General features: G+C 43.1%; 1 protein-coding gene across 4 annotated transcripts in view; it reads left to right on the top strand.

The window, feature by feature from the left end:
* The window catches only part of SNX10 (sorting nexin 10), a 31,585-nt gene extending 19,315 nt beyond the window's left edge, over positions 1–12,270 (top strand). For all 4 annotated transcript variants that reach the window (XM_031590138.2, XM_090142650.1, XM_090142648.1 and 1 more), the window contains exons 3-7: positions 264–350; positions 2,447–2,547; positions 3,222–3,320; positions 10,850–11,065; positions 11,506–12,270. In XM_031590138.2, coding sequence (XP_031445998.1) covers positions 264–350; positions 2,447–2,547; positions 3,222–3,320; positions 10,850–11,065; positions 11,506–11,584 — 582 coding nt within the window. In that variant the 3' untranslated portion in view covers positions 11,585–12,270. The remainder of the gene's footprint in view (positions 1–263; positions 351–2,446; positions 2,548–3,221; positions 3,321–10,849; positions 11,066–11,505) is intronic.
* The last annotated feature ends 13,807 nt before the right edge of the window (positions 12,271–26,077 follow it).

Below are 26,077 nucleotides of genomic sequence, written 5' to 3'. Positions count from 1 at the left end.
ATGACTTTTCATCATATTACTTAATCTGAAATATTCCCTTTCATCTAGCATTTTGGCAAAGAATTTCCTGGGCATGTGGTATAGCTCAGATGATTCATTGCACTTTGCTTCTCCTTTTATAGCATTGCAAAATTCAATAAAGCAGCAGTTCAGCTTTTAATCTGAGTGCAGTAGTTTATGGAGCAGCTGAACAGTCAAGAGAGTCTTTCAGGTTCTCTTTGTTTTATGAAATTAATTGCTTGATTTTTATGATGCACCTGCAGGAATTTGTTACTGTTTTAGTGCGAGACCCCAGGACACAGAAAGAAGACTCATGGCATTCTTACATAGACTACGAGATATTTATTCATGTGAGTATAAACATATCACCAGAGATTCTTTGGACTCGTACTACTGCTTCTGTCCAAGTTGGGACTCACTGCAGATATTAATAGAATTTCTTTGCAACAATTGTGGGAGGCTGTAGGGTATTAGTCTCCCTTTAATGATTGAGCTGCAGTGGAACAGGTAAGGATAGACTGGCCAAAGACTATGCAGAAAAGTGCGTGAGAGAGCTGGGAGTAGGACCTGGTATTGCACTCACAGTTGCATTTCACAGTGTCTTACAACAGATGCTATTCCTGGCTTTACTTATCAACTTAGAAGACTGTCAGGATCAGTGGTATTTTACCATTACAAAAGAATTTTGGTGTTCAAGTATTCATGCCGAAAACAGCTTTATTTGCAAGTATCTGTTTATTTGTACTTCGAGTTCTTCTATTTGACAAATTACTTGGTTACTGCAATGTGCTTGTTTTCAGCATACCTTGACAGTCATAACATGCCAGCTCACTGGTGCTTGGATGTGTCAAATAAGGATATTCATAATTCATAATTGTAGTTTACCGTGTGTTAATGGGAGTGCCCTTAGAGTCATAGCCTCTTGTGTCTTAAATCTGTCTTATGTATATGTTTATTTTCTTCAGTGGATGTGAGTTACCTTAATTTCCTAAACTAGAAAAGTTATCTTAATTTCCTAAATCTAGATCCAGGGTTTTTATTACAGTGTAAATAAAATTTTCTGAAGTGTATCAGCTATTGGATGAAGAGTTTGAGAACACCAAGTTTACATGGTTAGCACAAGAAAGAAAGAATTTCTCTTTGTGGGAGTTAAGCACTCAGTATAATGAGAGAAGTCAAATGATTGCTTGTTAAATGTCCATCGTGACAAGTACTACTACCCTGTGTGTCAGTCAGCTGTGAAACTTCTGCAATGTGGTTTCAGTGCTGATTCAAAAGTGATAATAGTTTTGACATACACTTAAGAGAAATTCTTTCAATTTGGCTGTGGGTGGTGTGCTGTGTTACTGTTTCCATAGGCAGTAGTGTTTCTCAATAGAAGTGTAGTACTGTCTTCCTCAGCAGTTGTTAGAATCATAGAATCATATGGGTTGAAAAGGACCACAATGATCATCTAGTTTCAACCCCCTGCTATGTGCAGGCTTGCCAACCACCAGACCAGACTGCTCAGAGCCACATCCAGCCTGGATGGTTAATTTGGGACAAAGTCATATAGACACAGTGTTACATGACTCATTGCTGAGCATCTTTGAAGCTGGTAAGCATCAGCTTAGTTTCCTGCTGGGACTCTCTGACCAAGTATCTAGATCAGTCCTACCACCCAGTCTACCAGTTGGATTCAAAGTCTTGGTTCTGCCAGGTTCCTAGACCAGCTGGATTCCCTTTCTGTCTATCTCCTAGAGTATCTGACTTCTTAAGCAGTGTGCTAGCCAGGATACTCATCTGTTTCAGAAAGCTGGCATCTTTGTGCCTTGCACAGTCTGCATTGTACAGCTGGCTAAGAGCTCTCAGCAAGATACTGAGGGCTGGTTGGACTGCAGACAATTTTATAATGGAATCTTGTCTAGGAGATGGGGTTTCACCTAAATGTATGCTTCACAGAAAAACTTGGCAAAAGCATTTAATCTTCATGAATTGTTTCTCTTTGGATTGGCATTTTCTGGTGGGGAAGTAGTATTCTATGGGAAAATTTCCAATTGCTGCTGCTTGCAGAGTGCAATTTCTTCAACTTAAGATTGCACGCTGTTAGAACAGCTAATTGTTTGCAGAACTATAACTAGAATAGCTAAATGAGGCTTTTTTCTGTAAATTTTGGCACTGTCTGCTAAAACTTTTTTTTCTTGATATAGGAAATTGTACCATTATCCTGATCTCTCGATTTTAAGAATAAAAGAAAAAAAGGTGATGAAAAATATTTCTCTGAGAAGCAGTACAAACTGTCACCTGTCCTGTCTGAGATACAGCACAATCCTTAATGTAAACTGAATTAATGTTAAGCTTTTCGCTGGTATCACAAGGATTAGCATCCCAAATGGTTTTTGATATCATGCCTGCACTTTATGCTGAGCTGGTTTACAAAATATTTTTTTACTTAACTTCCCAACAGACAAACAGTATGTGCTTTACGAGGAAAACATCCTGTGTTAGACGACGCTTCCGAGAATTTGTTTGGCTTCGGCAGAGGCTTCAGAGCAATGCTGTGCTTATGTGAGCAACTTTTTATTACTGGTTTGTTTCATTAAATATCTATTTAATTATCTATCAGTAACACAGGGAAGGGGAGCATTGTTTCCTCTTAATTCTGAGAGCCATACAAATCAGAACTGGAAAGTGTCCTGTGTTTCCTATTACTACAATTTATAGAATCATAGTGTTTTAAGCTCAGAAGAATGTGGTTTGTACTGATAACCTTGTTTGGTGAACCCCAATCTAATTTCTAACAGATCTGAGCTGTTTCCTTTTGCTGCATAGAGGTAGTGGAAACAACCGATGTGGCCGACACAGACTACTAGGCCATGCTGAGCTTGGGGCTGTTCTGCTTAAACTAGCTGATAACAACAGCATAGGTGTACCTTCTGTGAGCTTCTGGGATGTGCATGGTAGACCCTAAGAACATAGGGGGACACCCTAAGAACATAGGGGGACTGCATACCTGCAGTCTTATCTTCTTCTGGACCAGAAGAATCTGAGTCATTCCTCCTTCTGAGGTATTGTCAGAAGCCCTCTGATTTCTCAACTTTGTGTTGTCAAGTTCAGTTTAATGAGGCTTCTGGAATATAACTCATTATTTTAAAAAATGTGGGATTGGCATTTGCTTATATCATTTTTCTTCTTTCCTTTAGCCTTGGTTTTAACTGTGTATTTGCTTGTTCTTTATAAAGACAGTTACCTGAACTGCCATCTAAAACTCCCTTTTTCAATATGAACAATCCCCATCATGTGGACCATCGTCGCCAGGGTCTGCAGGAGTTTCTGGAGAAGTAAGTATGTCTTGTCTTAGTGAGGCTGGCTTTTTTATGATGTCATTAGTTTTAATTGAACATAGTTCATCTCTGGTACCTGAGAGCCACCTTGTGGTCATCTGTACATGCTACATATTTTGCTTTATTTGCGCAAAGTCATATTTCATACACGTGAATTCAGCTGTACAGGCTGTCAGAAATTGTCAGCTTGAGGTTTTCTATCATTTCATTGACTGATTAGTAGTAATGGCTTTGTATTTATGTTGCTTTGTGATTTGTTATTAAGGTTGAAAAATATTTCATGGTGATGTCTACTTATGTCTTCCATGAATAAGCTAGGTATTGTTTATACAAAGAAACAGACTTCTTTCCATCTCTATATTCATGGAATATCAGTGTCTCTGTAATGAATTCTGGGGTCTGTACCACTGGGAGCTTGGGAAAATTCGATAGTAAGTTCTTCTAACATGGGTACTACCTATAATGCCAATTACTGTGTTTACCACTGCCAACATAAACAAGCTCTAGCAGCTGTGATAATTTTCACTACAGCTGCAGATTGTATAAAATCATTCAGCTGTGTGGTTATGTAAAAGATTTACATAAATGAACATAGCTAGACTGTGACCTGAGTAATAGGGGAGCACTGTGTTAGTCCAGCAGTGCATTGCTCAGTAATGCTGCTATAAAGCCCTTCACCATCTGCAGTGGCAGGAACCTCATTGCTGTAATTTTCTGCTTCCTCTGCCATTATCCTCTATCTTGCCACTGCTGTTATGAGTGCAGACCTGTTCAGTGTTGCTAAGGCAGAACTGTGAATGACTTTGGATGCTGCCTTTAACCTCTGTTCAGATTAAGAACATAGCAAACCTGAGAACAGAGACATTAATCTTCTATTGTTATTAACGTTTCTGTGAAGCAGAGCTGCATAAGGAAGAAAAATCATTTAAGAAGACTTCAAACCTTATGGTCAGGAGGCAGAGGAATAGTGGACCCACTGTTCTTCCAGTCAGTATGTTACAATTGTAGGTTTCCATAGCAGACTGTAAATGCTTGTTCCTGAAGAACTATGTTAAGCTGAACAACTGAAGGCAGGGAGAGCTAGCCATTGCAAAGGCAGTGGGAATATTTCCATGTACAGTTGTATACAGGATCTGTGGTCAGGTTAGTTGATAAATACTGGTTGAGGGCATATAAGATAAGGAAAAGCAAGCAGAAAAGGATTACTGTGTATTTTCTTACCCTCAGGAGAGAAAGACACCGAAATATTGCCTCTAGAAGCACAATTACTAATTCTGATGGTCAGCCAAAGAGTCTGGTAGTTCAGCCCCTGTGTCTGAGCAATTCTACGTTATCTGTGCCTCCTCATGGAGTAGTGAATTTTCAAAATCACTCTTATTTTAAAATGTTAACAGATTGGCCTCTGCACTAAGGTATGTTATCTCAGCGTCATAAATAATAACAACCACTGCCTGTGCTTCAGGAGGTAAAACACAAAGGTAGATTCTCTTGAAACAGATCATCACATTCTGATTTTGTGGATGCTTGTTTTGACAGGGTACTGACAGGAGAAAATGACGGCTTGTTGAGCATTTTGCCTTGCTGCTGTTAGTCCAGGAGTGAGGAAAGAGGCATCTCTGCTGTAAGGAAATGATTTAAACGTTTCAATTTGGATGCCATTTAGAAAGGTGTCATCTTTCCCTCAGCCCTAGGGTCTAGTTGGAATTTGCAGAGATACAGTTGTGTTGTGATGAATTGACTTGGCAAATTGCATGCTGTACCATTGCCCTCTGCTGGCTGGCATGTTAGACGTACTGCTATAGTAGGGATCATTTTGTTGAGTGATCCATATTGCTGTGATGCTTCTTTTATTTCTTTCTAAATAAGTTAGGACCAAAGGACTTACTAGATTTTACACTGAAAAAGCATCTGGGGGACTCATTAACTAGTGTGTTGTCTTTAAGTCTTATATGTGATCATTGCTGATTTTGGACTGCTCCAGCTAATCCTACTGAAAGCACTCCAATACTTCTGTCTTAATATATTGGTGGTTTATATATAGTTTATTTATACAGCTGATTTTTCTTTGTGGGATGAAATCTGTGCCACTTCTGTGCATCTGTTGAGGCAAAGGTTTATAGGTAACAGATTTCAAATGCCCACATGTAAGGAACCCAACCTTTATTCAGTATGCTATAAGCTTATTGGATTGAAATCATACCTGCACTGGAGTTCAGGTTTGTAAGAATTTCTCATTCTGCTCTGTGCCCATTGCTCTGTGTGAGAAGTTGCTGCAGCTTCTGCCAGGGCAGCAGCCACATGCCAGAGGAGTAAGGATTTTGCTGCTGGAGGCAGCACCCTGGGAGCACTTGGCATCCTATCTTTGTCAACTGCTGTAAAGTCCCTTTGTTGTTCACATGTCACTCAACACAGGTAGTTAGCATGGTGAGGTGCTTAGAAAGGACCTCTGTGTAGCTTCTTCCTATAGAATGTGCCAATAGCTAGAAACTATATCCAAGCTATACAATTTGGCGAAGTCTGAAAATGTTTCCCATTTTGATTTGGCTTTCCCACACCAGCACAGGGTAAGACCTGCTATTCTTACAGGTTATTATCTCTGAATGATGAAGAGCTGTAAGGCTTACTTCTTGCCTGGGCATAATTTAATATTTCAAAAGTCCATTTGCATTAACGGAAGCCAGCTAGCCCATTTTCAATTACAAATTACTTTGTAAGAATCAGGAAGATTGTGTTTTTTTCCTGGTATGTACATTTGAGGATGTCTGTAGGTTGATTCACTGAAAAGCTTACTCTTAAATTAGAAGTCAAAATTGAAGCACTGCTTTATAGAACTAGGTTCTACAAGATCCCTTTTGCTTTCATCCCTGAATAACTGTAACTTTGGGATTCAGCTTGCCTTCCTTCCCACAAGCATAAGCTGGCATAGAGGTAGAGGACTCTTTCCTGGAGAGGTCCCCAGATGGTGACATATGGAAAGTGGGGGGCTGGTTCTGAAGAGGATGGATCCCAGCCTGCCAGGGCCTATGTGGCTGATTGGTCAGCACCGAGCAGCAGGAGCACTGCAGCCATGGGCAGGTAGGATTTACTCCTGTGAGTGATGGCTGCCTCTTTCCAGTGGAGCTGTTCTGAGCAAAGCATTGAAGCTTTTTCCTATCTGGTGAGGGAAGCGAACCCACTGAAATGAATAACGCTTAGCAGACGTGCTAATTCTCAAATGTATTCATTATCAGATCCTAAACAGTTACTTCACAGTTGCTCGCTATCAGTAACATTTCCTCTGTTATAAAAAATGAATGAGGAGACACAGTAGGCTTTTTAAAAGGAGGAAATGGAGCTTTGTTTACTGCAGACTGTGCAGCCCTGCGCTCACTGCAAGAGGCCGAGTGGATGTTCAATAGAGGGCACCACAGCCCAGGCTGTGATCTGCTGTCTCTCAAGTTTTATTTTCTCCTTTCCCTCCTGATATGATGTAAATGGGCAGAGTAAATTTGTTGAAAACAAAATCGGAGTGTTAACCTTCCACACATATACGAGTGTGCATCTGTCATTGTATTAGGTTACAGTAGATACAGGAAATCTTTAGTTAGGATTAAGTTGTACTGTTCGGCCATATGTTGTTCTCCTCCAGCAGAACAGTGTATAATACACCTAATAAAATCATGTTGAAGAAAACCAGATTTTGGACCTTGTCCAAATAAGACAAAGCACATGTTTTGTCTTTAGTAAATGTTCTTGCTGTAAGATGGGGAAGGAGAAATACTCCTCATATACTACCCAGCGTTTCCTCAAAAATGACATTACTACTTTTAGTTATGAAGTCATATTTTCTGCCCCTTTTCTTTAAGGGTCCAGAAATCACGAGCACTTACTGAAAGCTTACAAACAGAGATTCACATGGCCACGAATAAAAAATGATTTTATTATCTCTAATTCAAATGTAGAGCCTTCTCCTGCAGCCCTCTTAATCACATAAGCAGTCATTATGCATGTGAGCAATCTGGCTGAGAGGAGTGAGATCTCTGACAAGTAATGACTGCTGATGTGATAAAGACTTGCAGGATTTAGCCCTTCGTTGTTATTCTAGGCATGCACAGAAAGTCTGTTGTTCTCTTAAATGTGTCCAGTGAGTTTATAGGAATTATCACTGTGAGCCCCATGACTCTGACATTAGCACAACTGCGGAGGGAGCTGATTTACATCACTGCAACTGCAGCTTTGCATTGACACCTGTAGTCATAAAACTGCTGGAGGAACACCGTCAGTGCTCCTGGTTGGATTCAAAGTGTGAATGCTTAGCTTGTGCTATGGTATTAATAATACATATGAGTATTAATATTAGGGCGTTCCACCTTTTCTTCTGCTTTTCTTTATTTGTGTGTTGTGCTGTGAGATTTTGACCTTGCAGTCCATGGAGCCCAGTGTGTATTTCAGAGGTGCAGCACCTTGCACAATGAGTCCCCAACTCGGTGAGGGCCCATGGGGTGGCTGCTCTGCCAGCCCTCAGTGCTGCTCCCACACCTGGCCACCAACGTGTGGTTATTTCCTTGGAACAGGATTTCCAACAGGAAAACGATGGAGCAGAAATTATTTTTCATTTTGATTGCTAGAAGGATGCAATTAAAAAGCAATCTAACCTGTTGGTTCAGATGAGGGGGTGAAAGCAGTTATTTCTTAATTAAAAGAAAAGAGAAACGTTTCAAGGGTACAACTGGGTGAAAGGTGTGTGTGTGTTCGCGTTTGTTTTAACTGCTTTGCAGAATGCATTGTGTGTTTGACGTCTTCCCCGCCCCCAAAAGCGTGTGTGCTATTTAGCTTAACCTACGTCTTCCCGTTCCTTCCCCCTGGTTTCTCTTCCGTCGTTTCAGCTCCAGATGGCGCTATGAAGCAGAAAAGAAAATCACTGCGAAATAATGAGTCCAATGTAAAGTAAAATTGGAAATTGAATTATAGCAGCAAAAGGGGAAAAAAAAAAAAAAAAAAAAAGGACAGTAGCCTTGAGGTCCCGATCGGTCTGTACGCCCATGGCTTTTGTTTGCTGTTCCGTGCGTTGGGTTACTGCTGAGTTAATAACCGCGCTTTCGCAGTTCAAGGCTTAGCAGAATTGCACTGGACGTGAAGTAAAGCTAAAATGAATTTGTGTCCAATATCATTGACATTAGCGCTCATTGCTCCTCTGGTGTAATGCCTCAAACCATCTAAAATCAATTTTAAAGATTAGCCATTATTTTATAAAGAAAATAAAATAAATTCCAAGCAGCAGCCGAGCTGTAAGCGCGGCGTAATGGCACGAGCAGTTAGTTACTTGTGCTTTCGCTGGGTGGCAGGAAACTTTGGAAGGTAGAGGAAGAAGAAAAGCTGTGAAACTAAATGCCATGGGCAGAATCTAATCTCTTGGCTTTTGCTGTGTTACTTTGTATTAGACACGCCAATGCTTAGAATTGCAGAAATGTGCATCCCCTCCTTGTGCTTATAAGCCTGGGAAAACGGGTAGCTCTCCTTCCTTGAGGGGTGAGCTCTGCGACGTTTTTATACTTTTTAAATACTTTTTTTTCCCTTTTCTTTTAAGAGGAGGAAAAGAGGGAGGAGAAAATTGACTCCCCTGAGCGCATAAACCATAAATGTGGATTTAGTGTGTAGAACAGTGGTTTTTTTCTTGTATTTTCTGTCGCAATGTTTGTCGTCTTTTGGAATGTGTTTATCACGAGTCAAGGCTGAAATCCTCTGTTAGCATCCAGTGAATGATGACTTTTCAAAGCATTCACGAGGCTGGTGCTGTCAAGGTGTGTAGACTTGTAAATTCTGTGATTTGGGTTGACTTACAGGGCATTTGCTTGCTTCTTTATGAGAGCTAAGAAGTTTTTCAGTATGTTAATACACTGCATGCATTGGCTTTACAGATACGTACTCTGTTGGCTCTGTTTATTTTTAATTAGAGTTGTGAGAATTTATATGAGGTTGAGAAGACAACGTAGGCATGAAAATGTGTTTGAGTTTCAGTCAAGTCTGTTCCTTCTTAGACAGTTTTATACGCACCTGGTAGGTCACCGGGCTCACTGGAGGCATTTCCTCACTGGAAGAAGTCAAAGTTTGAATTATTTGGTTGAGAATGCGTGTGTGTTTGCCTTGGCAGTGGAAATACGTGCAAACACAAATATCCTACATTTTTAGTTAGACAACTCTTATTATTTGTTTTGACTTGCCGGAATTGTATAGGCTTAGATAAAACCAGACATATGTTAGAATGCTAATTAAATGTTGTAATGTTGGCTACTTTAGAGCATGGATTTCAGAATGTATTTGTATTTTAAAATGTTACAGTCCAAGCACTTCATTAGTCTTATTTGATAGAAGGAACTGATTAGTTATGCATTTAATTTTAATCAGAGTACCTATCAAATGCACTGTGTCTTACTGCTTTTACTACTTCTTGCATTAATGTCATTTCTTGTCTCCTACTGCATAGTAATTATTTTGGGGGGCAACTGTTGTAACCCAAATGGGTAGAAATAGGTAAATAAAGACTCCTAATAGTTTTGGTTTCTTTAAAGATATTTAAGTTTTATGGAGTGCTATTTGGCACGGCCGTAGACAGTAATGACTTTACTCACGTGGATAGGAAAAATTGCACGTGCATATAAGCAAAAGGTCTCTTGTTACACATTGTAGGATATACATACAGAAGAATTCCTTCTGTAGATAAATGCTACAGCAAAACTGCAATATTTTTTTCAAAATAGCGACGGTGATCTGCCAATTTAATTCCTTGCAGAAGTGCCTCTACAGCATTGTGTGTTACTGGAATGTATTACACTTTCTTTACTCCATATTATATGAAAGTAAATGCTGTGTGCTAAATGTATTTGAAGATTTAACTTGAAATACGTATAAGCCAAATATGAAAATGGACTTCTGTAAAGCTAGTATGAAATTGTATGTAAGGTTCTCTGAGAACTACTTAGAGGTACATTTAAAATTGTGCTCAATAGCAGCATTTTCACTCTTGTTTAAAAGTACGTATGTAAACAAGTTCTGGCTAACATTGGCTCTGTTTGCAGGGATTTCAAAGTTCTGACACTGCGTGTGTCTGAAGTTCTCTGTCTCTGTACACACTTCTTTGCCCGACCAAAGAAATTGGTGACTTGCAATTTTCAGAAAAGAGTAGCTATTTAAAAACAATTATCAAAACAGAGACCAAATTTTCGTAAGAGTCTCCAACTGCCTGAAAATCATTAATTAATCCGTGTTGTAATAACAGATGGTTACACGGAAGAAACGTCCTTGAAGTTATTCTTATAGCAGATGTGCTTAACTCTTAGCTTTGTGTTTTTACTCACCTGAAATTCCAAATAAGGTAAAAAGAAAGTAATGCACACCTAATCATTTTAATAAGTTCATTACCTTCTGTAATTGATTTAGGATTCAGAAGGAATCTTAAAATCAGGGCATCATTCAGAATTTGTTCTGGTAAAACACTTCAGAATGTGTGTGTATCCACATAGAAACATTTCACTTCTCTTTTTTTAAAGGATTCTACAAAATGCATTATTGCTCTCAGACAGCAGGCTTCACCTCTTCCTACAGACTCAGCTAAGTCCGGAAGATATGGAGGCTTGTGTATGTGGGCAGACCAAATATTCTGTCGCTGATGCGATTCAGAAGTTTGCCTCTTTGAACAGGCGCTTTCCTATAGAAGATGAAGAGAGAAAAAAAGGAGGAAACGATGCAGACTCTGATTCGGAGAGGTGATTTCTGTATTTCCTTAGTTTCGGAGATTGTATATATATATACACACACGCATGCGTGTGCTTCAGTTTTTTGTTGATGTAATACTAAGATAATGAAAAAATTAATTGACTGAGATTTTATTGAGCTGTGACAGCTCATCATAGAAGTCTTCACACACACCTCCACACTGAATTAATGAATGCAGTAGAAATTCAATTATCTGCATTCTGATTATGTGAATTTCATTTAGTCAGACTTGAATTATTCGCGTTTAAATTATCTTGCTAAAAAAAATATCCAACTGCACTCCAAATGGCTAATTAAAAGTCCAAATTTCCTGTCTCTCTTTGTGACTGGAGATAATTAAAGTTCTCCTCTGTTACTCAGGCTTTGAGTGTGTTGTGAAAACCAATTTCCTCCTTTTATTTTATTTTTTTCCTCTCCCCTTTTTCTGCAGTTCATCCTCCGGGCTTGGACCTAGTGATGACAGCATTTCATGTGGATGTAAAGCAAGCCTAGCTTCTGAAGAATCATGAAAGATCTGTTCTGTATTCTTACCTTAAGGACAGCACAAAATGGTTTCTCCTATGTTTACTAGTTACATACACCACATGAATGCACCTTGCTAGCAACATGCACCTAAAAGACTTATTGTCAACACAACAGTATGTCCTTACAGAGTTTTTAAACAGACCTCGATATTATTTCATTGATCTATTATGTCTGCTGACTCAGGTCTATGTGTTACCTATTGCATTTACTTCTCTGTAACTATTATAATCTCAGCATTGGGTTAGTCATGTTCCACTGACTGACGTGGCTGTTAAAATATTTCCCTTAGTGAGTTCACGTCTTAGAGCTGGAAAAATAAAGATAACTTCATCCTCAGCTTTAGAGTTGGTGTATCATATCAAACACAGTCAAAGCATCTTTTTGTAATTTGCAACAGAGAAGTTTCATCTTTAGAAGTCATTTGACATTGGTGATGAAATTACATACCCCACAAGGTATTAACTTTTTCAAGTAGCTCAGCAACATCAGCAAAACAACATTTGTACAAACTATACGCTGCTGACAATTTGAGATATAAATATATCTTCCCTGATCTTTCTGTGATGTTTATGGAAAGCCTGTTTTTATCGCGTATAAGAACTTAAGGCCAAAATTCTTGTGTATGGTTGCTTGGAAATTGGAAATGATAATAAAAATGACATAACTTCTAGGGTTGCTGAGGATTCTCAGTTCCCAGGGAAATTTTGGGTACTCGTTCCCAGTGAGAATCTTGGATGCAGTCCATTAAAAAACCAATGGCTGAATTTTCCACTGACTGCACTGTGGCCAGGACTCCACCCAACATATTTAACTTCAGGCACCTACATGAAGATGTCAGGAGCCATGCTTTAATGTAGCAGCATAAATGCTGTCTGTCACTCCAAGGTGATGATGATCCCATAGCTGCAACAAGCAGCGTGAATGCGGGCTGGAATCTTTGGGAATAACCGGAGCTGCCGGTTCCATTGTGGCTGCAGTTAGCACATGGATACGGAGCACTGCACAAACAAAAGGCAGGCTTGGACACAACTTTGTAACCACCAATTCTTATTTTGATTAAACGTCAGCGCTGCTCTTTATTGTTAGCAGCAGCTGCGTAGCGTCTTGTCCCAGGCTCTGTCAAAGGAATACGTTTCGCTGTGGTGCCGTATTTATATTTGACATTTAGCTGCTATTAAAAAGAGCTGGGGGGTCCGATGGGCCCAGCAGAGCTCTGTGTGCTCCGGCGCTGTGTTCCCAGCCTAAAATGGGTGCGTGCGTCCTCTTTAAGAAATATGGGGCTACTTTCAAAGAAGGAGCGTTGTTAACCTCCTATGCGTTACAGAAACAATAGATTATTAACTGGACACCTCATAAAGGTTAGCACAGGCATGTGCGGGCACGCTTTTTTAAAGCATCCAGCTGGGAATCTGTGTAATTTTAGAAACGTGTTTTAATAGCCTGAGGATAACATCTCTTAGGTAACTGCTCCGAGCCACTGTTTTCTGTTGATGGCAGCGCTTTCCTGAGATAAATACCCGTGCCTCTTTTTGCTTAGTCTGATTGAATTGCACAAATGGATCTCTTTGCCATCTCGGCTTGTGTGCCAGTTAGCAACGAAGCTGTTTTAACGTAAAACTGATAACATTTAATTAACGCAACAAGTTACTGCTAAAAGTAGCCTAAAAATAGCTATTAGTGCCACGCAGCGATGGTTCCATTGCACAACTTCGTTTTAAGAAGGTGCATTATTAGAAAAATTGTTTGGGAGCTTATTTAAAAGGCGGGGATATATAAAACTGGAAATGGGAGCGATGTCAGAGGATGATAGTGCTGTTTTTATTTAATGAAGTATAGGATGAGTGGGCTTTCTTTTATTTTTCTAATATTATTTTTAGGTTTTGTTTGGAAAGCTCAAGCCGGGCTGCTGAAGCACTTCACTGCCCTGCCCTGCAAACAAGCCCTCAATATTTGACAAAGTGCAGAAGCACGGAGCCTGGAGAAACCTTTGTGGCTGTTTTGTTTTTCCATTCCAGGAGCTGATCTGTTTGTGTGCTGCTGAATGGATTCCAAACAAAGGTGTTTCCGAAATAAATATCAGTTTTCTATCAGTTCTGTTCTTATCTTGCTGTTTCCTTTGTCAGGTTGCTCGAAAGTTGGAATTCTACAGCAGCTCTTTCTTCTGATCGGACAGAAATGTGTTTAAATATTTATCTTCTCACTGTTGGGTGTATTGGTTGTACTACTGCATCTTTTTTATTATTATTAAAAAGGAAGGAAAAGTGTTCTGTGTCCCAGTATTTATTTTGTGTATCAGCTGTATGTGAGTGCACACGAATGCTTTAATTGGAAGCATTTAAGTGCTAGTTTCTGTTTAGCTTCCATTTAAAGATATTCAAAGAAAACCCGTGTCTTTCGCAACTTGAGCGAGGCGGTGATTTCCAGCAGTGTCGTACATTTTGCTTTTACAAGAGCAGCCCTGGTATTCGGAGTGGCATTTCTTCGTTTTGAGCCGTGCCATTTCCCGCTGGTCTTTCAAACAGGGTAATGTTGAGTTTGTAATACATTTAATTACTATTGCCAATTTCATCTAACGGCAATAATTCTGTGCTCAAGTAATTGCACTCAAACGCTGCGCTTTAGCTTTTGCTTAGAATGCAACATTCCCATTTTATATGATGATTTCTTAAAAGTTTTCAATTAATTAAACTCAGTTACCCCTTTTATCCTGTGTTTAAACCTATCATTCAGGCTTCCTCTTTTTTTCTATCAACATCCTATTTGCTTTGACTTGCCCTGTATAATTTCAGCTATTTTTGTGATATGTACATACACAGTTGTGTTTGCTTTTCTTTTCTTTCTGGTTTTGTCCTCTTTTTTTATGCCCTCTCTTTTCCTTTCTTTCTCTTTTCCTTTCTTTCTCTTTTCCTTTCTTTCTCCGTTCCATTCTTTCTTTTCCTTTCTTTTTGTAGAAATTAAGAGGAAATAGCTCCAGCCATACAGGCTGTCGAATTACAGAGTGTAATCCAGGATGTTGTGAGCAACCTGTTACTGTGCCATTGGCACACATTTAACAAGAAAGACAAGAGAAAAAGACATCTTTGGGACAGCAAATCTTAATGAGAACAACAGGGCGCTTCTGTAACCCCCCCCCCCACCCTCTGCCTGCAACATCCCATGCCCATCCCATGAGATTTTTTAAAATGTTGAAATATTTAGTGGAATAATATTTAAATGCTGTGGGTGTGCATTGTTGGTGACTGTCACTCAAAGCGTAGGGTGTGTTTGGCGATGGATGGCACAGAGCTGTGTGTTTCTCTGCTGCCTGCAGCGCTGGGTTTCTTCCCTTTGGCTTTTACAGGGCTGCATTCTTCCCCAGCCCCAAAATAAAAATTCCGATTTCCATAATCAAGCTGATTCTGTTCAGGAAAAGCCCTGGTGCTTGAGGAAAGGCAGTCACAGCACCAAAGAAGGGGTCTGGGTGGAAGGGATGTAGCAGTCGTTACGGTGCAGGAGCACTGTGCTGCAGTGCTGCTTCTCCTTCTGCAGTAACGCCTTGGAAAGCACTGCATCTGCTTCTATAGCAGGAATCGGCCTCAGCTGGGAGCCGTGGCACTTCTGCTTTGGTTCTTTATTGATTTGCGAGGCACCTCGGTGCACGGTGTGTGTATAGATGTGTATGTATGTGTATGTATGTGTATGTATGTGTACGTATGTGTATGTATGTGTACGTATGTGTATGTATGTGTATGTATGTGTATGTATGTGTGTGTAGCATCTGCAGAAGCTTCTGTGAGGGAAGGGGGGAAAGAGGAGAGGAAAAAAAAAAAAGGAGAAAATAGAAGGAAAAGTGTGTGTGGGGGGGAAGAGGGGTGTGTGAAAGAAGGAAATAAGGAGAAAAAAAAAATAGGAGAAAAAAAGAGGAAATAATGAAAGAAACAAAAGGGACACGAGAGAAATAGTATTAATAATAATAAATAATAAAAACAAACAGAAAAAAAAGGTTAAGAAAGAAAGAAGGAAAGAAGGAAAGAGGAAAGAAAAAAAAATCAGGGGAGATGCCCTCTCCCCGGGCAGGCAGCGTCCCCGGCCTCGCTGCCCCGATGCCGCCGGAGCGCCGCTCCCTGCCCGTCCCGCGGCGCCGCGCAGCGCTTTACCTGCCCGCCGCGCCCGCTCCGCCTCGCCGCGCCGCGGGGCCGCGCACGTGTGTGCCCGCGTCCCGCCTGCTGGAGGCGCGCGGCCGCCATGCGGTTACCCGTGGCAACCGCAGCCCGTGGCAACGGAGAGGGGAGAGAGGGAGGGGGCTCCGCGCGGGAACAAAGGGGGCGGTGGCTCCGCGCCCCCAGCCCTGCAGAGGGAGCGTCCCTCCGCGCCGCCAGGGGGCGCTGCGGTGCAGCGAGAGGCGCGGGGCGGGCGGCGCCCTCGCGGTGACTGCGCGGCTGCGCGGGGCTGCGGCGCTTTTAGCGCTTGTGTCTGTGCGCAAATGGCGGCGTGCGGCGGCTTCGTGCACCCCGCAGCCCTGCCGGCAGAGAAAGCAAAGCGAAGCAAAACAAAATATTGTATTTCTTTGTTTTGGTTTATTTTACTCTATCTTGCTTGATTGGGGGGCCTTCCCACGCTCCCCGTGATGTAAGCCATGGTGCCTGGGAGCACCGGGCAGGATTTATGTAATTAATTGACCAGTCTTAACCTGTTATCGTGATGTAAGGAATTTGGAACTCATTAATTTGGGCCCTGACAGATTTCATATTAGAGCTGGCAAATATGGATTGAGCCTCTTACTCTGGTAGCAGCTGGAATTTCAGTGACAGTGAGGATTAGTGAAGAAGACCTATTGCCGGAGTCAGGCTGCCTCTTTGTAATCAGCAGCCCCGCTCCGCATGAACGCGGTGATGGGGAGAGGAAAAAATAAATACCAAAAGGGAGAAAAACGAAAGAATAGAGGGAGATGTGTTCATGTAGGGAGCAGCAGGGAGGAGAGTGCGGGCCGGATGGCAGCCTGCTTAAAGGCTGCAGTGGCAAATGATGGTTCAAATTAAAACACAGCAAATGGACCTCTGTGGCTGTGTCCTCTGGACAGCCCCGTCCAGCCCAGAGCCCCTCTCCTGTTGTTGCTGCCCTCAATCCGGGGACCTCGTCCGTGCTGAACACGCACTGTGGGTGCCGGTCTGTCCCTAGAGGAAGGGTTCCCATTCTTGGGATTCGCACCCACAGCAGGGCCTGCTCTGCTCTCAGCAGATAGCGCTCCGGATCGTAGCTTTAAGCCACTTGGTTTAATGCAAAGCAACAAAATCCAGATGCACAGAGTACGGCTTCACTGCCGTCCTTCATAGAGCGTCCTTTGTCTGGCTGCCTCACCCTGCTCAAGGAGCTCATGCTTCCCTGTAGGCAGGGAGGAATCCACCTCTTGATAAAATGTCAACCAAGCACAACTGATTTCCTTGTTCCTTTAAATGTGCCACATGTGCCTAATCTTACCATTACTTTAAAAACAAACAAACAAACACAAAATTAAGCATCTTATAGTGTAGCAGGCTATTGTAATTACAAGTATTTGCAGCTCCTCTGATTCTTTCCACGGGTATATTTAAAATGTGCTGGAGTGGTAATTACTTGCTAGTATTGCCTGTGATTTTGGGTGCTTGCAGAATTAGTCTTTATTACTAGCAGTGTCTTCCCTCCTTTTTGAGCTTGTACATAAGAAATCAGTCATCAGCTGAGATGGGCCCTTGGCTTGGTTCCTGCATTGTTTCTGTTCTTCGAAGGCTGATAAAAAAGCAAATCAAAAATGTTAAATAGAAAACAGTACAGAAAGAGACCTTTTGGACAAAACCATCTCTGCCTCACATGTCTTGTAACTTAACCCAAGGCAGAAGGCCTCCTTCAGGTGATGTGCAAGTACCAAATACAAAAGTTGGCGTAGAAATGCTTAAGGGGCTGGTTCAGCTGAAGTCCACGGAATAAAAAAATCATTGTGCTGCTTATACTGAAGTTGAAAAAAATTCTGTCTTCTGAATGCTGCTCAGATTAAAAATGACATTCTTGTTTGAACCAATAGGTGGCTTTTGTGAATGTGCTACAGCCAGGTGGTTTTTTTTTCCTGAGAACACAAAAATACCTGCTCTGAATTAAAGAACATTTTAAAATGTAACAGTTTTCAAATGTAATGAAGATGTATTTTTATTTCTGAAAGGAAGTAGGTAGTAGATGAAGTTCTGAATTTTTTTTCTATTATTCTGGAAATCCGTGTTTTTTGTGTGCGAGTCCTGAGTATTTAATGCATGATCAATAATTGTGATGATAAAGCAGTCTATGAAATCTATTCTTTCTTCTCCACATGCATGCACTTTCAAAGTGCCATATATTTCCAGTTTCTAAGATCTCTCACGTGTTCCTATTTCATGTTGTTTACCCAGGTGATTAAGGCAGTTTTACATGAATATCTCCCTGTGCTTCACAAAGGAACACTGTGGTTTTGCAGAAGTCTCCCCTCTGAGCCAAGTGTCAGGAACATTGAATCTATTTTATTTCCTATGCGAGCAATACTCACTTGCTATGAAACTGGGCTTCAATTCAATTGCTGGGAATTTTGAGATCTTAGCCTGGGACAGGATTTCTCCCATAAAATACATTGCTCCTACATTCCCAGTCGTATCTGTATTTGCTTCCTGTGTTGATTTGAAGACTGTTTTTTCAGTGGTGAGATCGAAGTACCACAGTACGAGGAGCTATTCTATCCTTGTGTGCTGGTTTTCACCAAGGGAGGCTACTTTAAAGGGTTTTCATTGCTTCAAGACATGCTCTCAAGGAAGTCATAACTCCCCTACACATCTCCCATGGGAAAGCTGCTCCTGCAGCTGGAAGTGGCCATGACCGTGCCCCTTGGGACAGTGCCATTTGGTCCCAAGGAATTACCTCGATGGAAGAGTAACCTGTACATGGCAGAAGGATGGTTTCCTATCATATGGCCAAAAAGTGCCTAATTTATGCTGCTTATGTGAATCTTCTCTGTTATTCTGCACATCAGAAGATCCACAGCCCTTGCTGTTTTGATGACTGAAGATGCTGGGAGAGTCCATCAAAAGGATGCAAAGTTGATTGCACATAACAGGAACTCTGGAAGCAAGTTTGGCTCTGGATGACTGGAAGTCAAAGTAATCCCTTGGCATCAGTGCCTGCACATCACGGGCTGGATATAGGAAGTCCATAATTCTTCTGTGTTTATGACAAAGCTTTCCTGCTCGGAGCTTCAAAGCCCTCTGCAGTGAGGGATTAATTCAGCCTCACATGCAGTAAACAGGATCTGCTCTTTTACAGGGGGGAAACGGAGGCACAGCAAGGCACAGGGACATCTGGGGCCTGCTGCAGGCCAGGGAGGAGCTGGGACTTTCCCCTGCCAAATGCCTCCAAAAAGTGCTGCTATCGGCACAAGACCTTTGTGAGAGGGAGCAGAGGGGCCCCACTTTTTGATGTGTGACTTGAATCACCTGAAAGGGATTTGCTTCCCTCTGAACTCCAGCACTGGGAAACCAAGCTCCCCCAGGCATCTGTTGCATCTGAAAATTTGGGCCTAATTATTCTTCAGACTGTGGCATTCGGAGCAGAGATTTATGCCTATTTTGGAAAAGAATAGGAGGTTACTCACACCTCTTGCTAATTAAAAACCAGAGGTGAGGAGAGATGGGTAATTAGGTTACCTTGTTTGTGCCGGTTAAATAAGCGGCACGGGCAGAATTTGCTCAGAGGGACCCTTGCAGCAGTGCTGTGCTGTTGTTAATCTCGATGCTACGGTTGGAACCAAACTGGAGAGAGCAGGGTTGGTGTTGACAGAACACTACAGGACAGGCCTTGCTCTGTGCCTGCAGTTTTACAGCGCTTTCCTCCTGTCCTGCTGCTCCATAATTGCAGCGCTTCCTACGGGGCCTTTATCAGTGCAGACCACTGCCCGTAAATAGGAGAAATCCTGTTGCAAAAGTCCCGAGCACAATGTTATCTTTCCTCTTTCCCACAGAACAGACACGCTAGGAAATGCCTTGCTTCAGTTTGTCCCTCCTTGTTCCTGGATGATGTTGGAGCCATTGTAAGGATCGAGGCTCGCATTTCCTCCCGAAGATGGCAGATGCACTGACGGGTGGGATTGTTGGCTGAGTGTGCACTGACATGTGGCATCCTGCTGGGTTCCTGGGCCAACCTGGGGCTTGTGAGCCCAAAAACCTCTTGCTGGTCTGGGAACAGAGTACTCGAGATTTCCCTGCCTGAAACCCAAGAACATGGCAGGCCTGGCTGCTGAAGTTGGAGAAAAATGACTTGTGCAGGCAGTGGCTTTTCCCTGGGAAATGATACCGAGAAGCACCTTGCAGAGGGAGAGGTGTTCATACAGTGCACATGTAGCAGCTTACAGAAAGCCAAAGGCTTTTCCTCCTCCCGAGTGATGCACCCTGCAGGAGGACTCTTGCAGGATGCCTTCTGCAAGGCCCTCACCCTCTGGCTTCTGTGGGATGCTCCATGCTGTGGGGACACCACAGCAGCAGCTTGGGCACGGCTGGCACTCCTCCCTGCTGCTCCTGGAGCCCTGCTCCTCCCTTGGCTGTCAGCTGCCACCTGCTGCTGCTGCACGGGGGGACATTAACCAGAAGGTTCCTACAGAACTCTTGGCAGAGAGACATAGAGTGCACTCCTGCTGTCACCCGGTCACGCTGTCCACGTGTCACCCATGTGTTGCTGATACACCTCTCTCTGCTGCTGCAGCTTGTGCTGTGGGATCTAAGTCCTTGACCAAATGTCTTTATTTCAGGTATGGAACAAGGAACTGACTGATTTCCCTGTGCCTAGCATCCAGCTGCTTGCTATTGAAGCAGCAGTTTCCTTCATGTTCAGGTCAGCTCTACATTTTCTTTCCGCATTTGTTCCTGTACCACGTCACATATAGAAAAAGCACCTCTGTACCCTATTTCCATTCGGGTCTTGGATCACAGTGTCCAGGAGGGCAGAACCGCACCATGCCCACGCACACCCAGGTTTTGTTCTGTTCTGTTTTCAGATCGAAGCCGAGACGCTGATGTACGTGAGTTGGCCCATTCTGAATCTTTGTCATCTCAGACAGCCCTGCTTATTGCCAGCTCATTTCACAGAGATCTATCTCAAATCAACTCATAAATTATTAATAGTACACGTGTAGGTCAGAGCGGCACTAACCCTGACAATCACACCCTAATATTCTCTCTTTAGCAACAGAAATAAGAAAGGAGATGCAAACGATCAATATGCAGCAGCTGAGGGACGACTCATGCAGGTATGCTGTGTGCTCTTAGGAAAAAAACCCACACCCCTTCAAAGATTTGGCACGATCTGTCAGGCCAGCATTAATCTTGCATGATGAATAATGTGGCAATCTGGGAGTTTTTAACACCTTTAAAATGATAAAACTGTGGGACACAATAGCTAAAAGTAAATCTGCTCAAATTGGAGAATGTCTTGGATCAAGTAGAAATATTGAGTAATGCGTGTGTAACTATTTAAGCATCAGTTGCAGTTGCAGGCGAGGTGGGCTTGTGGCTGGGAGCAGCTTTGTGCCACAAATAATGCACCTGAAGATTTAATTATAACTCAGGGCTGAGGTTGGGGCGGTTCCAAGAAGTGTGAAGTGGTGTGCAAGGGGCCCTATGGTGTGCAAGGGGCAGGAGCTGCCCAGCACCTCCCATGGCACTGGGCTGGGCCTGGGGATGCTATGCGGGGCCAGGCCCTGCAGGTGCTGCCTGGAAATTTAGAGTGAATTGGGGTTTTTAGGCTGACAAACCAGACTGGTTGTGTGTGGGGAATAGGGGAAGGATGCCGTCCTGCCTGAAGTCGGCACCAATTTGCTGTTGGCTGTATTGGGGAAAAGATCAGACTTTGCGTGTGATGTCACCTCCCTCGGAGGTTGCCTGACAAACGCTAAAGCAAAACATTTCATTCAGAAGCTGTCACAAAGGAATTACTCACCTTTTATGCTTATTAAATTTGCCGTGTGCTTTCCTGTAAAGGGACCGGAGAGCAGCCGGACATTTTAATTTTCACTCCCTGCAAAATAAAGATGACAGTCAAGAACTTTGCCTGTTTTTACATCTTCTAATGAAAGCAGTTCATTCTGTTTTTATTGAAAGGAAAATAAAATGTGTTTGTTTCCCCAGATTTTAGGAGAATTAGCATGTATCCGATTGTTAATATTTGATCCTTCTTTAATTATTTATGGTATCAAGGAATGAATCTGTCAAGTAAATAATGAAATGCGTACATGCAGCATATGTAATTAGGTTAGGTGCATAAATCCAAAGTGCTCACTTTATAGTTGTCAGAGCAAAATTTATTAATAATGAGAAATGCTAAGTGAAGAAAATCCCTAACAGTGCTCATTAGTGTAGGGTACAGCAGTTGCTGAGGAGGAAAGTTACCACTCTGTTCTGTGTTTTGTCACCTGAGGACGCTAGCAGGCTCACAGCCTTCCCAAAACACATCTCTGTATCACACATGTGTAGCACAGAGCCTCTTCCCTTCGGGTCTGGGTGCTGCAGGAACCAAACCGTCTCCTCATCCTCCCTGCTCCTTGAATTGTTCCTGCTTTCTGAAGATTATGGCAAAATCGGTCCTCGTTAATAAAGAAAAACAAAGCAAAATTAATCTGTGAATTGGTGCCTCTTGGGGAGAGAGGAAGATGTGTGAGGCAGATGAAACACCTGTTTGAGACAGAGAACTGCTATTGTGGGACCGTGAAGAGCACTTCTCAATCCCTAAAGGTATTTTTCAGAGCTCCCGTTCTGAAGGAAGATCTGATTGCTAAATGTATATTTAAAACGTATTTCAATATCATTTTGAAGCTTATCATTAGCACAAGTACTTCATGGGCTAATTCTCTATATCCAAAGACAAGCATTACCTCCAGCTCACATTTGCTGCTGGAAATGAGATCTCGGATGTGAATGAGTGACTGGAGCTCCTTTCCCCAACACAGAGATCTGTCCTGGGCCACAGCCAGCACCTGAGGCTCAGCCCAAGGCACAGAGGTGGATCACCCCTGGGAGAAGTCTCAGGGGGTACTGCAGAGCACGTTTTGTTTGTAGAGCTCCATCTGACTGCACGGCCCTGCCACTGCCCTGTGCTGACCAAGGGAGGAGGTGGGATGCATGGATGTCGGTATGCGGGGTGGGAGCCTCACTGCTGCCCGTAGCGGTGCAAAATTAAGTGGATTGTGAAATGGAGCCACGAGAGAAAGGATGCTGACAGCCCTTCATTACACTTTGCATCACGCTGTTAGATTTTAATCACAGTGCTTCAAATCAGAATCGCAAATCCTCTTATCTGCCGTAAGAGCTTCTTTCAAGCTTAGCGTTTTTATGCCCCATGTAAGATGCAACAATATTCATCTCTGCTAGTCAAGCTTAGAAATGCATTAAACTGCCCAACCAGAAAATCGGGAACAGGCATTTAGTGATGCAAAATGGTCATTCTGCAACCTAATGCCTAGGGGACAGATCAGTCATCGCAGCCCCCTCCTGCCTGAAAGGACCAATTAGATGGCTCTGCCTATTCAACTATCAATGCAGGATTGCTCCCAACACGATATTCCCCTGTGCTTTCCCCAGTCTAATTTTAAATTATTCAAGCGCCCAGACTTCTATTGCCTCCCTGGGGTGACCATTACACAACTGAAGGCCTCACAGTGAGGAAACATTTCCTGATATTCTGTCACAATTTTCCTATGCTCAACCCCATCCCATTTTACCTAGTTACACATTCTTGAACAGCTCTACCTTCTTTGGTTGCCGTGCCTCTGCATAATACAAAGACAGCTAGCCCTTCTTGCTTTATTTTTGGCACGATCCTTCCTGCTGGGCATTAAGCACTCGGAGGACATCCAGACGTCTCATGGTGCTGCTCCGGAGCCGCGGTGCCCACATCACCCAGCGCCAAACAAAGCCCTGGGAGAGGAACTGCTGCCTGCGTACATCCTCTGAGGAAGGATGACAGGGGCTAAACAAAGAGAAGACGAGGAAAAAAATCAACCCGAAGGTCTGTGTGCTGCTGTGGGAAGAGGAATTTGCTACACGCATGTGTGTCCACTAATAGTGAATAATCAGGATGAACCTCCTTGAAAGGAAAGCTCACGGCCTGCTCTGTGTGAGGGTTTGTTGAACAACGAATGCTGGAGCCCAGCAGGTTGGGGCTGGTGGGGCACAAGGGTATGGCACTGTGCTGGGAATGGGACCTGGCTGCATCCTTCAGCAGGATGCCTGTCGCTGGCCATCTAGGCAGAAGGATGGGGATCTGCTCCCACCTTGCTGTGCTCAGCAAAGGGCAGCTACATCGTGTGGCTGCTCCTCGAGTCTCAGCCAAGCGTTTTGAGTCTGGTGCCTTTGGGTGGAGTCTTTCTCAAGGTCATTGTGGGACCTTTCAGCTCAGTCTTGGTCAGATTTCTTTTCGAATTTTTCCCCCACACAGTGAGTGTTGTGTAGTCAAACCCTTCATCCGTTTTATCAGACAGGCAGAACTGGGAGTCTGATATCTTTTAAAAAAAGATACAGCTTTCTGATTAACTGAAGAGTAATAGCATGAAATCCTAGTCTCCAATAAGTAACATATTGATGCTTATGTCTAATTTAATCAGCATCAGGGGGGACGGGGGTGCCCATTCCTTCACCATCAGTTATGCAGCAGTTCAAGGTGATAAATCCTATCCGTGGAATGATATTCCGTCGACATTTCTATAATATTAATTAGATCACCATGTCAGGCTGTAGGAAATTTGCTTAACATTCATTAGAAATTTCGTATAGATAGATGGGCATCCCTCCCTCCCTCTGCTCCCGCTTTCTTTCTCCTGTGATTGACAGAGGAGGTCAAGCTGGAGACAGTCCCCCGCCCCTCAGAGCCTGGGGAGCCGGGTCACCGGACTCCATCACGCATGGAGCGGAGGGGGGCCGTGCCTGGAGGAGATATCCTATGAAATGGGACAAAGGCTTATCTGCCTCAGGCCCCGTTGTTGGCTCTCCTGGCCTGCAGCTAGCATGCAGGACGCGGGCGAGCGCGCGCCGTGAAAGCCATTTGCATTACCCCGCAGTCATTTTTATACGTGGAGGTAATGAAGTTGTCAGCAGAGCCCTGAGTGTGGCAGAGCCTGATATTCAAATAGACCTGCCAGCGCTCCCCTCGGCTCCCCCCGTCCCTGCAGCTGATCTACCGACTTCCTGGATTACTGCTTCGCTGGCTCCCGGGCCCCTGCTGTGCTTGCACTCTTGCCCCCGTCAAGTGCTTTTGTTTCCGAGCTGGGGAGCACGCAGCTGTGGCTGCATCACACATCTGAGCATGGTGGGAGCCGTGAGCATCCCACCCGTGGCACGCTTCATCTGTGTTGGGTTTGAAGGGAGAGCCCCCCAGAACACTGCTTTAGTCCCAGGCTGGGTGTCTGGGCATTTTGTTATGGTCAAAAGTAGAAGGAGGGCTTCAGATTTAGGTAGATTTTCTATGTAAGGTGGAGGTGACAGGTTCGTGTCTTGCACACGTGCTGTGCCCCTTTTGCTGAGCACTGCACAGCTGGGAGGGATGCAGCAGCCAAGCAGTGTGTGGCTCGAGCTTGCCGGTGGTGAGGTGATGTTGGCAAAGGGCATCACGGACGTACCTCATTCTCACAAAAGAAACCACAGGGTCATAAATAACAAGGCAGGTCAGGCCGGCCTTCGGTAATTTTGAAGTCAATTTTGGAAAGAAGAAAAATTCCCTGTGGCAAAGCTGCCTGGTAAGCAAAAGGTCTGATTCAACCCCATTAGCCTTGGAAACTAGTTTTTACTAAATATGGGACGAGGCTGTCAGCTGGTGTTCATTGGCATAAACCCACTGAAGTCAATGGAATGACAGTGATTTATACCAGGCTGAAGACGGGAGGATGGATATCTAAAAGGAGGGCTGTCTTTTTCTGCTTTCAGGAACTAGACCTGTTCAGGGTTGCCACAGGAGCAGATGATGGCTTTTTGACTCGATATGCAGATGTCATTAGGTAGGTAGGCATCTGCAGGTTCTCAAATGTGCATAGTAAAACTGAAGGCCACTAAAAAATTCATCACCCGGGTAAATATTTAGCTGCCACAATTTTCTTATTTTTGGATCACCAACTCATTCATTACTCGCAGAAAAGAATACTTTCTGTGCTCTTATGAAAATGATCAATGATCCTTTAGCACAGAAGGCCCATGGGATTAATTTCTTTTGTAAGCAGCATGTTAAAAAGACTGGCTCAGGCATTTTTTGAAAACTTGCAGGAGGGTCAAAAATACACAGGTTTCCACCGCACGTTTTTTGGCCTTTGTTCTTACAATGAAATTTTGAAAGATTCCCTAGAACTCCAGCAAGATATGGATTTTCATGATTTTCACATTACATCTTTGTGCCATCGGAATTTGTATGCCTTCTTTTTAGAGCAAATGGAAATTAAGAAAGTGAACTTTATGTCTACAGTGCGACAGTTAGTT

The sequence above is a fragment of the Phasianus colchicus genome, chromosome 6, assembly GCF_987193195.1.
Source record: "Phasianus colchicus chromosome 6, bPhaCol1.hap1.1, whole genome shotgun sequence".
NCBI lineage: Eukaryota > Metazoa > Chordata > Aves > Galliformes > Phasianidae > Phasianus > Phasianus colchicus.
This window is presented reverse-complemented; position numbering and strand designations above follow the sequence as displayed.